A 17,237-nucleotide genomic window follows, 5' to 3' on the forward strand; every position below is an offset into this window, starting at 1 on the left:
GACACACACAATGAAAATATTTTTAAAATAATATAATAATCATCAAAATAAATACTATGTAACTTCAAAGTTGGGAATAAAGATAAGGAGAGAACAAAGATACTCAATTGGTCAAGGCCTTAGGGGCAGAGTGAGATTTGAACAAGTGGGAGGTGGGTAGGTTTTGCATGGGCAAAATAATCATGAAGTATTATGAACAAGAATAGCATCCAGGCATTTGGATTTGACTCTGTCCATGACATTTAAACCTATGCAGTTGGGGAGCCACTTTATGGTTGAAATTGAGACACATATAGCTGGGGATAAGTCTGAATAAAGAATTAATCAGTTAATACTTTCTGAATATCTATTGTGTTACATTCACTTTACACTTTACAATAACAAGTATTATTATCCTCAGTTTATAGATTAATTTACTAAGATTCATGTTAATCATGTAGCTTCAAAATTGCTTTTTATGATGCTTCAAGGGTGCCTCTTAGCTGCATTACTACTATGTTTTCAAAGGCTTAGAAATAACAATTAAGCAGATTCCTGAGTTACTGAATGACACATAACCAGAACTGAGACAGGAAGTTTTAATTCTAAGATTAGCCCACAGGGACACAATGTCTCTAAAATGTTAATCACATGTTTGGCATTAATATCATTTGTCATGGTACCCTCCTGTCTTCTTTTAACATGCTTTTCCATATCATTAAATTTATGCCCTATTAATTGAATTCTTGCTTTCATAATATGTTGACTTTTTTCAGTGTCAAAAACATATACTGATTTTTCAACCTGATATTATAAAATCAAAACTATCATAAAAATATAAAGATGTCCACATCAGTTAATATTCAGGTAAAGGTTTGAAATGGGAGAAAACTCTTGGAACATGGCTCTTTCTTTTTCTCAATCTTTCCACCAATCATTATCTGTGAAATTCTGCCCAATTTCTTAAATATGTATTCAAAATCCTATCCAACAAGCCAATTTAATATTCAGAGGCATAGATTATAATAATAAACCTAATCATCGTGAGTATTACTGACAAGAAAAATCATTAAAATGAAAACAAAAACAAGATAAAAATGAAGAGATAATCCAAATCAAAATATAAAATTCTCCTTCTCAGGTGGGAAGAGATACATAAACTCAGGGAAACGGGAATTGCAATAAAAAGTCCAACTTCGTTCTTTCATTATCTGTTAGAATAGAGAGAGAAAGATGCAATAAGCATGAATAGGGATAACTTTTTTTAATTTTGTGTATGATGTGAGGAGTAAGATATCAGTGAGAAATTTGTTTGCCTTAAACGGTCAAAACATTCTTGTTTGAAGTAATTACATGTGTTTTATAAATAAAAGCAATTGTAGGCACATCAAATGGTCAAATAATCTTGCCATAAAAACAAGCCCCAATTTGTCCATAACTATAGCCTAAAAAGAAATAAGTAAAAGTACAAGTTGAAATAGCACGGAAATACAATTTTTCTCCTATCAAACCAGCAAAGTATTCTGATTATTTTTTTTTAAGATAATATACAGGGCTGGTTAGGGTGAAGCAAATTTCATCACCCATAGCTGATGAAATTTTAAGTCTCTATAATTATTTGGGAAAGCAATCTGACTACATGCATCTTTAAAGAACATTAAAAATTATATATTATGTATTCATTAAAATTTTCTTACAGTAAAAAAATTACAAATATTAAAAAAAACCTTCCGCATTTCAGTCCTTGGGTAATGATACAGTACCATTCATTGTGGTGCCACATTCGACCACAGATCATGATAAAGTAAACTATAGTGTTACTTTTGGTGGACTATTCTATAAATATTAAAATAACTTTAAAAAGAATTTGAAAATAGTCTTGAAATGCTTATTTATGTTAAAAGGAATGAAAAAAATTTCAAAAATGCAATTATAATAATACCATAAGTATATAAAACAAAATTTTTAAAAGTACAAAGGAAAAAGGACAGAAAAAAGTATATCAAAACAATGATGAGTTTTTCCTGAGTAGTGAAACTTAGGGTAGGTAAGCTGATTTTCCTTCTAATTTTCTTCATTTCCCAAAGTTTCTAGAGAGAACATGACTTATCTTTTTTATAATGGGGAAAAAGTATAATGAGATTTACTTTAAAAATTTAAAATGTAATTAGAGCGAACCTACCAAAAAAGAGATGGGAACAAAGTATCTTCCTTTCTCCCCTTCATTTGTTTACCTGGGGAATCTGTATTTATAGCAAAATAGTGCAAGTATGTATTAGATATTAGGGGAAGGATGTAGGATTCTAAAGGAGAGCTGAGTAAAAATTGTATTGGCTTCATGATTTTTGAGCTGTTTTCCAAAGTCAACCAGGCTATTTTATTCTATAGACATAGTTGTACCCTATATCTCTGTTGAAAAACACACCCAAGTCTTCCCCTAAAAAACAGAGTGTCTCTCAGCTACTTCAACCAGGGGAGGAAAACTAGCCAAAGAAATTGAACTGCTTGAATGTCCACATCCATAATAACAACTTGTACCCAACATTACCCAGAGAATAAAATAAAATGAGCAGGTTGACTTTCCATTAAAATGAAGAATTCGATTTATTTGCTAAGTCAAGTGTGCTATCTTTGAAAAAACAATCAAACCTTTTCACATTCTTTCTTAAAAAAAAAAAAAGATTGCACGATGCAGTAATACTCAGCAGACGTTTCACTCAATTAACCCTACAGTCACTAACTGAAATATCAAAAAGAACTGTTTGAAGGAGATTGAAATTTGATACAGCCAATCACACATCACATTCAACATTATGTTCTGCTTTCTAGAATGTTCATCCATGGAAGTACATGTTTTATACAAAATAAATCTAATCAAAAGCACAACCAAGAGTGTGCTAGCCATGTGGTGAACACACTGGATTTTGATGTCCACCTAAAACCGGAGTAGTTTAGCTTTAAAATACTCCTGGAGATGGTCGTTGCCATGAAAAATCAGTGACATGCAGACTCTTTGACGGCAAGAGAGTCGATCAGTCACAAGACCAGACTGGAGCCAGTTTCAAAAAGCTCTTAGTTGGAGGAGATTTAAGAAGTAGAGTTTTAAAAACAACAGCTCCTGTAAGGAATCCAACATTCCTTAATCAGATGTGTATGCTTAATTTGCATTTTAATTCTTAGAGATATTCTGCCTTTGTAGCATGAGCTCAGTTGAGAACAGAGAGGTGGGGGAGGCTATGCTGTAAATCCAGGCAGCTACTGAATCTCACCTTTCCAAATGGTCGCTCCACGTCAAGGTTGAGGAACACTGGTGGGGTAAGGAGGTGGAGCTGGATGCATAGTTGTTTGTATGGGACCTGATCTGTGAACAGACAGAGGGTTTCAGTGGACAGAATTATTGATTATGATTCCTTTTGTCAGATGACACTTCCTTTAACATTTTGAAAGAAAAGAAAACCTAAACCCACACATTAACTCATCATAGCTGTGATAGAGCAAATAAAGATGTTTAGGTATTATCTTTCCAAGACTATCTCATTCCTACCTTCATGCTTAGACTCACACTCATTTTCTCCTACACTGCTACAACAAATATTACATGAGAGCAGAGACCATGTCCGATATGACTTCTAAGTCCCCAGAGAAGTTATCGCAGCACTTGTTAAATGTTGAATAAAAACTCATTGACCTCAAATGATTGGTGAAGGCAAATCTAATTCAATCACTCTCCAGCCCATTGCTCTAGGATAAAGACCAGAATTCTTAACATGACATCAAAGGCCCTGTTTAATCTGGCCTCAGGCTGCAATTCCAGCTTCGTTTCGAATCTTTTGCTCTTTTGCTCTTATGTGCTTAGACTGTGTTAGCCACCTTTGAACATTATGAACAGTACCATCCTCCTTTCTACCTCAGGGCCTTTGCACTTGCAGTTTCTGCTGCCTGGAGTACTCTTCCATTCCTTCATCACCTGGCTAACTTCTGTTCATCTTACAGGTCTCAACTTGGAAAATCACTTCCTCATGGAACATCCCATTGACTAGGATTGGCTCTCCACTCTATGACATTCACTATTTTTCTTTTCAGGAACTCGTGTAGTTTGAAATTAATAGTTATTTATATGATCAGTTATTGAATACTCGTCATTGTATCTAAGCTATAAGCTTCGGGAGAGAAGGAACCATGCCTGGCACATAAGTCATGGTCAATAAGGACTTGTATTTTCAATGGATGATGCTGCATAACTGGTCCTGAGGCCCATCCCTCAGCAGCATTTTCTAAATTATAGCCTAAATTCATTGAATGTCATAGCTGAAAAAAATATTTATTTTTTATATATTTCTCAGTAGTTCTCTTATAAGAAAAAGCAGAATGAAATGAAATTTTATAAGAAATTGTTATAAGAAAAGCAGAAAGAAATAAAAGTCAATGTTTCCTCAGTCTTTTTTATTGGCTTCCTGGAGTCCTTTTTTCCCTCAAAAATGTAATTAAGATTATCTTAAACAGCATGGCCCTCCTAAGTGGCATGGCATTACACAAGTCGTCCAGACAGACCTGTAGTTTTCCATTTCTTGACAGTGTTAAGCAGATGAATGTCTGTTTTAGAAAGGCAGTGCTGCTTGAAGGATCATAAAATAATGTTTTCTTTGTGGTAAAAATTACACTTTGGCCAATATCTATTTCAGACCAAAGAGAAAAAGTTTAGTGACACTTTTCCACAGAAATATTAATGGCTCTAGAAGAGTGGTCAGACTTAGGAAGAAAGAAAAACAAGTTTTCTTATTTATTCTGTGAGGCTTTCAGAGCCCCTCTGTACTCCTGTGTGAGAAGATTCTCCATATGCTAAAGACTGGTCAGGATAAGTTCCTGCCTTAGCTGACCACTAGATTTCTCTTCCTGACACTAGGCTACTTGGTTCTTGTTTAGACTGCTTTAACCAAGTAAATGCTCTTGAGCTTGCTTTATATCTAAGTTAAACTTTAGCAGCAGATGGAATTTGAATATTATATGCCTGCCCAGTGTTGAACACCCGGGGGTGAGGCCGGGAAGAACTAAAGCTGTGACGCAAGGTAATTTGTGAAAAGCCAGGAGTCCTGAAGCATGGCATGCTTCCTTGCCGCACTGTCTGTGGAGCGCAGAGGATTCTGAGGGCTGTAAAACTATTCTGTAGGATTCCATAATGGTAAAGACGAGTCATTATACATTTTTCCTATCCCATAGAATGTGCAACACCAAGAGTGAACCCTAATGTACACTACGGACTTTGGATGATAATGATGTGTCAATGTGGCTCATCAACTGTAACAAACATCTGGTGGGGAATGTTGATACAGGGGGAGGCTATGCATGTGTAGGGGCAGGGAGTATATGGGAAATCTCCCTACCTTCTGCTCAATTCTTCTGTGGACTACTCTAAAAAATAAATTCTATTTTTTAAAAATAGTTGTCTGTTGGAAATTATATATGATTTAACCTAATAATAGCCTTCATACTACTGTTTCTGACCTGAGTTTCCCTCTCCCTAATACATCCTTCATACTGTTTCCAAGGAATACCTCAGCAAACCATAAATATCTCTGAAAGTTTCCCATTGCTAAAGAATAAAGCCTACCATGTGTCAAGTGATGCCAAACGCCTTTGCATTTAATTCCATCTGATGCTTAACCCCTTTAATACACTGACTTTCATTCACACCAAGTATGGCCCTTCCTGAGGGTGTAGGATGGCCAGGTACTCACTGGCCTCTCTTAGACACCTCAGCTCTTGCCACCATGAAGATTTTTCTTCATGTTTCCCAAGGTCTTCCTGCCTCAAATACATCCTTTTCCTCTTGTTTAAGCTAAGCTCCCAGCTCTGCTGTGTTCTTCCCAAATTGCCAAATACACATGATATCCGATCCGCTAGCAAAGCTTGTCTTCTCTCTAGATATGAGAAGCTCAGAGTTTTAATAAAAAGTGATTTTATTTGCTAAGCCATATTTTAGGATTTTTAAAAAATTCAGTTAATATAGTGCCAACTACGTCTGCGTGTGGGGGAGTGGTCTTGCAATTTGAATTTGACTCTTGAGCCAAATGATTTCCTGTGGCAATTTTGATAATGTGTGAGTGGTCACTCCACAGACCCCTGAATACAGCCCATTTGTTTGGCCTTCTGCCACGGCTTGAGTGTGGAGCCTGTGGCTGTTTCTGTTTTGGCTGAGGATGCCTGATGCCTGTTTGCGGAGCCACACTGCCGCTGTGTGCTGAACACTGTGCTAGCCTGTCCGCGAGGTTCCTTCCAGAATGACTCAGCTACACTCCAGGGCTGTAGCTACTTCGCATCATGTCATTAAGAGTTCCTCTGCTCGCCCCCAGCAGCTCACTAACTTATCCCCATCCACCACCCGATCCTGAACAACCAAGGACTATCACCGTCTGTGCCTTCAGAATTTCAATGCCAGATGTGTAACATATTATCAAGGCTAGCTGGATTTTGAAGGAACAAAGAGAAAACCACCCTAGAATCCCCTCCCATCACCTCTAGTTACCCACATCCTTGTTACAGATCGTCCTGCTTCCTCAACTGCCCCTCCCTCTTGTATCTTCCAGTCCAGTGGCTCCTTTCCATCCACTTGCAAATATGCGTAGGCCTCCCGTATCTTAGGAAACAAAATACACAAAAACACCTGTGCTTGACCACTTGACTCTACCACTTCCTGGAAGTACAGTCCCATCTCTCGCTTCCCTTTACCACTAGCTTCTCTAAGTGATATATAGTCCCTGCTTCTCCTATTTCCTCTCCCTTCTACACAAGTGAACAGAACTATAAAGTACTTCCTTATAAAGTATTAATTCATTTAATTTTTTAGAGTTGGCACTATTATCATCTCCCCTTGACATATGAGAAAACTGAGGCAGGGATAGGTTAAGTAACTTGCCCACGCTCACCCGCAGGTAAATGGGTAGAGTTTGGAATCAGTTGCAGGCAGTCTGATTGCAGACCACACGTGCTAATCACACTCTACTGCCTCACTTCCTCCAACCCCCTACAATTGGTTTTCACACCTATGCTAATAAAACTAGTCTCTTGGGAACTTTAGGTTTTTGCTTTCAACTGTGGTATTGCAGTATTCAGGCTAGCTATACAGGTACTGCACATTAAGCTCTAATGTTTATAAACTTGTCTCTCTTTTTTTATACAAGCATAATAAAACTTCATTAATCTGGAATGAACAATCATTCTGATGATGGCTAAACTAAATTTTATATTTTCATGATATATAAAAAGGGGTTAATTGGTTGAATTAATAAATAAAACATATAAGGTAGTGGGGGCAGAATGTGACCTACTCACAGGGGAAATATATGGATAACTTTAGAATGTTAAAATTAAAATCCAGTCTTCTGATATCAAAGGAGTCTTTCCTGATACAGACCATAATATGTATTACACATTTCTTGCTGCCTGTCTTGAAGGAATGGGTACTATAGTAGGAAAACAATTGAAATAACAAGAAATAATAGAAAATGGCACATAATCACACGCCAGAGTATAGCATGGTGATGTTTGCCATCATCTAATTTGCTAGAATTTGCAGGGCATATCCTGAGCGCTGGCAAGTTCTTCTTAGGCACCATGCCAGCTACCATCAAGAGGGTGGTGATCCCTGTGGGAGTAAACAAAACTGCACATTTTAAATCCAAAAGGAGCATTGGAGATCATGTAATCCAACTCTGTCGTTTACAGAGGAGGATATGAGGCCAAGTTTTCTTTTCTATAGTCACAAAGCTAGTTTGCAGCAAAGTCTTATCTGGAACCCAGCTTCCTATTTCTCCTCCATCACTAGGCCCAGTAATAGATTTGCAGATTTAATCCACCACAAACACCCCAGAGCATATGTTATTTGGCAAATGCTTGTTTCATTAAAAAAAAAAAAGAAAAAGAAAGAAAGAAAAAGAAAGATGTGAATAACTGAGCAGAGTGAAAAACTGTAACATGTGACCTGGCCATTTATGCTACTCGATGAGCTCCACACAGGGAGAGATTTTTGTTTGTTGATAGACTCTCAGAGACTAGATCAAAGTCTGCCACAGTACAACTTCATTACTATGTGGTGTTTGAATGAATGATTTCTAAGTATTTTATATGCAGTGTCTGTGAGTAGATATTATTTCCATTTCATAGGTGAAAAAAAAGTTACAGCTCAGTAAAGTTAAGTAACTTGCTCAAATCTAGACCTAAAACCAGGACTAGAAACCAGGCCTTTGGTGCCCACCTAATTCATTATTTAACTTTAAGAAGATCACTTTCTAGAGTAAAAAGTGAATTAGTTAATTATTATATATAGAGGATGAAGATAGATATTCTAAGGAATAAATAAAATTCTAAGGAAACGGGTACAGCTGACACATTATCTATTGTCATTATTTACTTGCTACTCTTTCGAGAGTGAGCCATCATTTCTGCTGCGGGGCCTGCTCTATCATGCTAACAACAAGAAGAAACGGTTTCCCCTTCTTACTCTCCAAGGTTTCCTTCCCTTCTTATCTCTCTTCTCAGAGTTCAAACCGCCTAGAGAAACTAAGTGGGCAGGCCAGGACCTCTCCTTCTAAAGATCATTCTCATGGCTCTCCGTGAGACTCTGAGCAACTCGAACTATATTAAAGGCTCTAATGTTTTACAACCTTCTCCTTATATAATTTCATCTTCTGGGATTTTTACAGCCTCACAGTCAAAAAGATTATACTGTTACTAGGCTTTATGACCTTCAGTATTTCTGTTTGAGTCTTGGCCTTTTAAGGAGGTTCTGTGTTTTTCCTCTTCTAAAGTAATAAAATATATTCTAGGGAGAATAGGACTTAAATACAGTTACACTGGCTTCCTCACAATAGTACACAGATTGTAGAAGCCTTAAGAATTCAGAGAAAAGGGAAATATAAAAGTAATTTAGTGGGGCTGAGTTTTCATAAGGAGGTATAGGACAGGAAAAGAAGGACGGCCAGGGAAGAGGGGGAAGGCTCGAATGACTGAGAGTCCAAGAGGGTGCGCACATCCAGGTGGCTGTAATGGATGTTTTGCTTTTGGACTAAGATCGGGTAGGGCTGGACAGCAATTGGAGAAACAGAACTGCTACACCACTCAAACAAGTCTAAGATTTTGACACCACTTTGGGAAAGTACAAACTGACGATCAATAGCCAAAAACCTAAGATAAGAAGAAAGATCCAATATTAAAAAATTCCCTTGTATAAAGTACCGCCCCAGCTTCCCAAGCAGAAATAGTCGCTCCTCAGTCTCCCATGGAATATCGTCCACACCACAACCACACCGATTACGTTGCCTGGAACATCTGCTGTCGTGTCTGGGCCCCCGCAAAACTCTGAGAAGCGTGGATGCCAACACTGAAGATGTACCACCCAGAAATGTTCTGTACTTCATGATACAGAATAATAAATAAGAAGTTCTCCCTTCAAAACTCTGACCCACATTATATAAATGAAAAGTGAGAGTTTCTAAATACCTTACAAGTCTAACCAGCCTTTTGTCGGGGGGTATTCAGAGGCAGGGAAATTTTAATGGTTTAATGCTTCTCTGCAAGGAAGAATATACAATGGCTTCTTCCATAACATTTGATAAAATCTTTAGATATAATTTTTTCTGAATAGTAAGTCATTATTCCACTGCTAGGAAAGTTTTTGGTTTCTTCTCCAACTAGTTGTTTTTCATTAGGAGGGCACATACAATATGTCCCTATTCCAACTTATTACTAAATATAAGTGAGTCATTCTTAGTTTTTTAATATGTGCCTGAGAATGTCTTCTTTCCTAACCACTTAGTTCCTCCTTGGCTATCCACCCACTGTGTTAATAAAACGTTCTTTAGAAAGTGACTTTTTTCTGCCTCTAGTCTCTGCTATAACCCATCCTTCATAAAATCCTACATTTGGCCACATGGCATAGAAGGCAGTAGACTTGGGAACACACTGCCCAGCTAGAATCCTGGTTCCACCAGTTATTAACTATGCGACTTGGAGCAAGTTAGTTGAACTTGCTGGGCCTCAGTTTCCTCCTTGGTCAAATGGGGATAATGATAGTAACTACCCTCTAAGATTGTTGGTAGGATTAAAAGGGTTATGGCATGTGGCAAGCTCAGAACAGAACCTGACACTGTGACACGAAGCTCAGGAAAAGTTAGCTATTACTATTTCAGCTACATTTATTATGCCAGCCTCACTGATGGGGCCTTATAAGGGAAATTCCCTGGCCCAAAACCCCAGCTGAAGGGACAACCGTAGGTCGCCATATTTCATGCAAAGATTCTGTACATCCCAGACACACCTGATTGGAAAAGGTGTGCAAACCCAGGCTACAGGTTGGCCATTGACCTATGACTTTGCCAGTCAAGGAACAATGAGCTGACAAGGAAGAGAGTTCCTCTCGTGAGAATCCAAATTTGGAAATGTCAAGAAAATGAAGAAGATAGCGTCAGGATCAGAGCCATGAGAAAGCAGATTATGAAGTTGACAATTATATTGACAGTGGAGAGAAAGAATAGGCAGTTAGTAACAGAAACACAATTATGACAAGTGGAAAATATCTAGGTCCAATCATGGTGAAGGGCAGGCATGAAATTTCATTTATTCCAGTTGTTGATTCTTGGGATCCTGATCAATCCTCCAACTCCAGCCTGCACACTGCAGGCCATAATACTGTATTCCGCTGTAATAAGCCTCATCTTGTTGAGCTAAGTGGTGGTCTATTTTTTACACCCCAAAGAACCTGAATAACTAACCAATGTAGACACCTTAGATGATGAGTTGGTGAATTTTATCCGTACTTTCATGATTCCAGTGCTAATCAACCAACTCATGGCCTCCGGCACACCCTACACACTGTCCCCACACTCATCCTCACTCAGAACAGACTTCCATTCTTTTTGACTTATGCACAGACTAATATTCTTTCAAGGGCTAGTTCAAATCCCACTTTCTCCATGGATATCTGGGTACCATACCAGACAGATGCGGATCCAGGTTTTGTGGGACCTGAACCATATACAACTTTCTTTAACAAAATGAACCTAAAACTAGGTCCAGGACCTAGCAAAAGTCCTGTACAAGTGAGAGACTTTAAAACTTGAGTTTCTTCAGCTTCACTGTACATCTGCTATCAAGACCAGTTCAGTAGGAACTTTTCCTTCATGAAATTATTTTACCAGGTACACTTATAACAGCGTGTATAATCACACAGACCTGCTTCATAAATTAGCTCAGTCTTATCCCTGCTGCTTCCCACTTTGGGCACATCATTTGTGATTGGTCTGTAGTATTCCTCCCTCCTGGGGCCTTGGGAAGGAATTCCTGATGTCCAACAGATCTACATTTGGGAGGGAAAACATTGGTACATACCACCACTCCTGCTCATTTAGCATCTAGCATATACCACCTGGTATTGTTAGCTAAGTCATTCTCCACACAGTTGTTTTTAAAGAAAACCTGGTCATTACACACATACATACACAAACATCCCCACATATGTGCTTTGTAAAATTGCTTGTTATTTCCTATTATCCGCAGAATAAAGAACAAAATCTATTTTATAGCTCACAAGACTCCTATCCAACTCTCTACCTTCATTCCTCTCTCTCCCTCCCTCCCCATATCAGCAGAGCTAAGAAAGATAATGTCCATTTGTGGAGGTCTATGAAAGGGAACAGTCAATAAACATTAGCAGTTATCTCTGGTTTTAAATTCCACTCTGTTTTTTCACTTCCTCCTTGCCATTCAACCCTGCCTCAGGTGAAGCTCTCTGTAAAGACTCTCTTACAAAAAGGTGACGGGTTTGTCAATTAGCTCGATTTAATCATTTCACAATGTAAATATACATTGACACATCGCATTGTACCCAGTAAACATGGAATATGTACAATGATTATTTGTCAATTAAAAATAAAATAAATAATAAATATTTTTTAGAAGAGACTGAATAAATAAGTCAAAGAGGAGCTTTATGTGAGTGGAGCCTCAGAGAATAGAAAGAAAAGCTCATAGGCTGGGTACGAAGCACCATGGAGAGAGGACAGCCACCTAGAGAAACAGGCCTGAGAAAGGCTGAAGGGACTCATGGAAATAAATGCAGAGCAGCTGTCCAGAGTAAGACACGCCAAGTGACAGCCAGAGCATCAAGGACTCCCTGGAGTCATCGGAGGATTCAGGAGGGACTGCACCTCATGAAGTCATCCAGAATGTGCTTGCGTTGTTTTGTTTGATCTTAAAGGAAAAGAACTCCGTATGGCTAGAATTAGGGATATCTGGATACATCCAGAGTCATTTATTGAATATCAGTGCCACTTGACTATAAGTCCCACAGAGGCAGGGTTCATATCAATCTTGCTTCTACTCTTTGCCCGCACATCACAGTGCCTGGCACTAAACATGAGCTCAATAAATATTTGATGAATGAATGAATGATCTTTTCAACAAGACTCTAGGTCTTTGAAATCAGGGACTATTTTGTAAATATTCTGTAATACCAAAGAGCCCAGCATGATGCCAGACGCAGAGTGATACCAGTTACTATTTGCTGGCTGATTTAGAATGCACTTTATATGTAGAAGGGAGGTTTTATTTTCTTTAAGCTTGGTGATAAACATGTACACCTGGTCAAATTCACATCCTGCCTTATCTTTTATGTGCTCCCCAGCTCTATAAAGGTAAACCATACAAAAGGAAAAACAATTATTGGTGTCAACAATGCAGTAATCTAGAGACTAACCCACTTCCCCGAACCATCTCTGCCACTTTCCGATTCATTGAATTTGGTTGGTTTATTTCACAACTATGGTTTCCTGACTCTCAGAACTTGGAGGATACAGCCATACCCCTGGAAGTAGACTTTAATCTGAGACTGGTTCCTGAAAGATCCCAGGCCCCAGGGATTTACTGCCACGGAGAGCCTGAGCTGGCCCATTAGCGCACATGACCACTGGGTTGAGTACTGGAAATTGCTGTTATTAGACAAACAGTACTGTTTGGCATAGCCGTTGTAGCTATTTGCTATGTTGGTAAATCATTTAAATAATAACATTATTAAAATTAACTAAAATAACAAAATTACTTTAACTATTAAAAATTGCTCTACTAATAAAACAATAAGGGAATCCCAGGAACTCAATCCTAGTCATCAACTTAAAGAAAAAAAAAATAACAAAAAAATGTATTTTTCAAAGACAGTTAAGAATGAAGTTGTACAATTCAGAAAAGTCAGAAAGGTATTTTGGTGAGACAACAAAACTATTCTCTAAATCTTTAAAAATCTCCTAATATATTTTCTTCAATTGGTGATAATATTGTCTCCAGTCCCCTCCCTTCTCTCAAGGAAACCTTCTATCGTTATAGCCCCAGGGAACTGGAAAAACAAATGCCAACTTGAGCAAGAGGAAGAAACTTTTGTGTGGAGGAGTCTTTGCAGATAAAGGTCTTTTTAGTGCTGGGAGGAAGGGACAGTATAGGAAAAGAAGCAGGAGATGATGTCCCTCCTTCAGAAGTGGGTGGACAAGAATAGAAACCCCAAATAGAAAGAAGGAATGGCCACAAGCCATTGAGTACACAGGCTCACAAGGTGTCACGGCACATGTGTGTGGGCATGAAAGAGGGGGCCAGTGACGATACCCTCCCTGCACTCTCCCTGGGGTCTATGGAAGACAGTGGAAAGCCGAACCCCAGAGGGACTGCCATGGTGCTGCTATGATCAGGGCCCAGGTGATGCCCTGGCAGAGACAGCAGATCCTACCCGAGACGAAGTGCCCAAGGCAATGTCTGGAAGAAGGCGGTGGGCTGTGCCTCCAGGGTCTTCTGCACCAGTGAGACAACAGTGGGCTAAGTCAGCAAAGCAGGACCACAGGGCTAAAACATGCTGAGGAATCAGTTCACAGGTTTCACCGGCTCTGAAATCAACAGTGGACTCCAGTGGCTGTCTAGCAACTGAGCAAGAAAGGACAAGGAAGACCTAAGGGGCAGGATCAAGACCTACATGTGAATAAGCTGCCTCCCCTCACCTGCCCCCACTATCCTGAGGGGATGTCAGCTTTCTCTTTCACATAGATGCCACCTTGGCTAAGGGAAGGGGCGCTGGGAGAAAACATGAAAGATAGAATATCTGTCTCAAAGAGACTGAGTTAACCCAAGCTGAGAAAAAACAGATGGACAAAATACCTCAACAGTAAGTTTAGGAGCCTGTCTCTCCTATTCTCCCACCTCCTAGCCCCTGCCCCAGCCAGCAGAGAACAAGAATTTATAAGGAAGTTTTGTTTATAATATATAGAAAATTTTAAAACAGACATTTTTAAACACCTAAAATTGTATTAATTTTACATTTAATATTTACTGTAATTGTATTACCACCTCAGTTGTAGACTGTACACTTTTTTGCAAAAATAGAAACTCTTAAGAGTCGAACAGTTACAGTGGCACTAAATAAAGGGTTATCCCCTTTATAATTCTGTGAATATGAGCCTTTCCTTTTCCAGTTTGATGTATTATAAAGGTGACCAGAAAGGAAACTGAAACAGTGCCCAAGATGACAATAAAAGAAGGTCATCTTAATTCCAAACAAGTTAGGAATATATGTCTAAAGACAAATTAAGTCTAATAAAAGATGTAAGCTGTGTTCTGTTGTATAATGGGTAATAGGAGAGAGTCAATCATGGATCTCATTGCAATGAGACAGTTATCTACAGTTTTTACAAGATAAATTATAGGAAATATAGCTCAGATAAAAAGAAAATAATTAAACGCACTCATAGTATATTACCACAGCAATAGTCGAGAAGGATTAAATAAGATTGAAGACTATCAGAAATACGGTAATTGCACTGGGTAATGAATTTTTATGTTAAATCAATCCTTATTCTGCAGGGCACAGCTGATTTGATTCATCTCTATGCACTGTGGTGTTCTGGAGGATTTCCTTGTCCCTGAAGCTGCAGGTGTGGTCACTGTCTGGGGCAAAACACTTACATAGCTGAGAAGTAATTGGTTCCCTGTGGTCCCTGCTATGCATAGGCATAATCCACAACTATCCAATACAATCAAATTAAATCAGAGCTGTTTAACACTGTCGTGAAATAATGATTGGATACTAGCAGAAGCTGTAAAAGGTCTTTTACATATCCAATAAATAAATACAGCTGAGTAGTGAAGGTCAATTCAATTTAGCACTCATTGATTACATATCTTTTATGCATATGCGCTGAGCTATGCATTAAAAAAACTCCTGACTCATCACCAGTAAAAATTTTATAAACCATATACGATGAAACAGTATTCACTATGTAGTGTGAATTGTGTGTATTTAGTGATTATGAGGAGTTGACATGAACAATGCAGTCCTATTTCTCTAAGTGACGAGAGCATAGAAATAAAAATGACTAAATCCCTGTTAGTCACAATATGGCCATTTGGAATCTAGATCTTATAAAAGTGGTTAAAAAGCCAATTGCTTAACTTTACACACAGCAAATTATTTATTATTCGGCTTCTTATGCTCTTAGTAATATAATAACTATGAATCTCAGGCAAAACCTTAATAAATTCTCTGACATGAAATAACCCACACAGAGGAAAGACATTTAAAAAGTCATGAAATGTGGGTATATAAAATAAGAAATTATCCTTTGATTGTGGCAGAGATTGCCAGTTACTTCCTAGTATTCACTCTCCCCCTGTTTTCTTAATAAAGCCCGGATTATAAGCTGGGCACCAATAAAAACCCTGCATTTCCAGACTCCCTCTCAGTTAGGTATGGTCATGTGACTAAATTCTGGCCAATTATTTGAAGTACAAGTGATAAGACTTCTGGGAATCCTTAAAGGGAAGAGGCACACCCTACTGACCAGAAGGCAGACTAATGGCTGGAGCTCAAGCAACCATATTAGACTATGAGGCATTAACAGTGACAGCTAGAAACAGCTTCAATCTCTGATAACCAGGAAGAGGCTCAGCTCTGGATTGCCTACATCCAGAATTTATATAACCTTCTAAGAAAGGGGTAACCTTTTATATAACCTTCTAAGAGAGAGAGAGATAACCTTCTAAGTTCTTTTTATTTTCTTCTTTCTTTCTTTCTTTGAGACAGGTCTCACTCTGTCTCCTGGTCTGGAGTGCAGTGGCATAGCTCACTGCAGCCTTGAACTCCTGGGCTCAAGGGATCCTCTTGCTTCAGCCTACTGAGTAGCTAGGACTATAGGCATGTACCACCTTGCCCAGCTAACTTTTATATTTTTTTGTAGAGACAGAGTTTTGCTATATTGCCCAAGCTGGTCTCAGACTTGTGGCCTCAAGCAATTCTGCCTCCGCCTAGGTCTCCCAAAGTGCTGGAATTACAGGCGTAAGCCACTGCACCTGGCCCCTTCTATGTTCATTTAGCCATAGTTATTTTGTGTTTTCTGAAGATGACTAAAACCTAACACACAGATAATGCCATCTTAGCCAGAATAAATTCTAAGCAGTTGTCAAGAGAAAACCTAAAGTAATGCAAAGAGAAACAACATTAACAAAAGGAAACTAAAAGCTTTCATCATAGCTAGCCTAAAATGAAGTTATTTACCTAAATTTTTTTGTCCCCAAGACTTCAGGAGTTGACATAAGGAGGCTGGTTTTATCGGGCTCTAACATATGCCATGCCCAGAAGTTCAATGATGATTTAAAATTGTTTGCATGTAATTTTCGCAAGACTTGTACAATATTTTGGTATTTTTGAAAAGGAGAAATGGCATAGCATCACACTACTGAGCAATACAAATCTACCCTCTCCCCACACTGTGTTTACATAGTATAGTGGCATTGGAAAGAGCTCTGAATTCAAATCAGAAAAACTAGGCTTGAATCCTAACTCACTATAAGCCCGAAAGGTTGTTTAAATTTTATAAAGCTTGGTTTCCTTATCTATGATGCGAGGATAATGATAATGTTAAATATCAGACCCATTTCCCTCATAAGGAAGTTGGGATAATCAAATAAAATAAATGCATGCCAAAGTGTTATCGTTATTATTGAAATCATTTTGTTGTTCACTTACGTTTTACTGGGAGGGGCACTTTGTTTTCAGTTTTCTGGGATAATTACCTTAAGAAGTGACTCTTTTTGTCCATATTAACTTCTTTTCTCTACCCTCTCACTTTCATGGTTCTGTAGAAGAATTTTGTTTATATGATATCTGAGTTTTTATGATCTCCATGTATGCAAGTATTTAGGCTAAATGAATATCATTGGGAAAAGGTATTTGG

General features: G+C 38.3%; 1 protein-coding gene across 2 annotated transcripts in view; it reads right to left on the reverse strand.

The window, feature by feature from the left end:
- Nucleotides 1–17,237, reverse strand: part of PTGER3 (prostaglandin E receptor 3 (subtype EP3)) — a 219,951-nt gene that overhangs the window by 148,022 nt on the left and 54,692 nt on the right. Inside the window, exons 3-4 of one of the 2 annotated variants that reach the window (XM_012639938.1) lie at nucleotides 3,249–3,340; nucleotides 662–1,190 (exon numbers count right to left, since the gene is read on the reverse strand). The exons of the other annotated variant lie outside the window; for it this stretch is intronic. Of the exons in view, the coding sequence (XP_012495392.1) occupies nucleotides 1,187–1,190; nucleotides 3,249–3,340 (96 nt within the window). The 3' untranslated portion in view covers nucleotides 662–1,186. Of the gene's footprint in view, nucleotides 1–661; nucleotides 1,191–3,248; nucleotides 3,341–17,237 lie in introns of those variants that run through there. 2 annotated transcript variants of the gene reach the window in all.

This window comes from Propithecus coquereli, unplaced genomic scaffold, assembly GCF_000956105.1.
Source record: "Propithecus coquereli isolate 6110/MARCELLA unplaced genomic scaffold, Pcoq_1.0 Scaffold144, whole genome shotgun sequence".
NCBI lineage: Eukaryota > Metazoa > Chordata > Mammalia > Primates > Indriidae > Propithecus > Propithecus coquereli.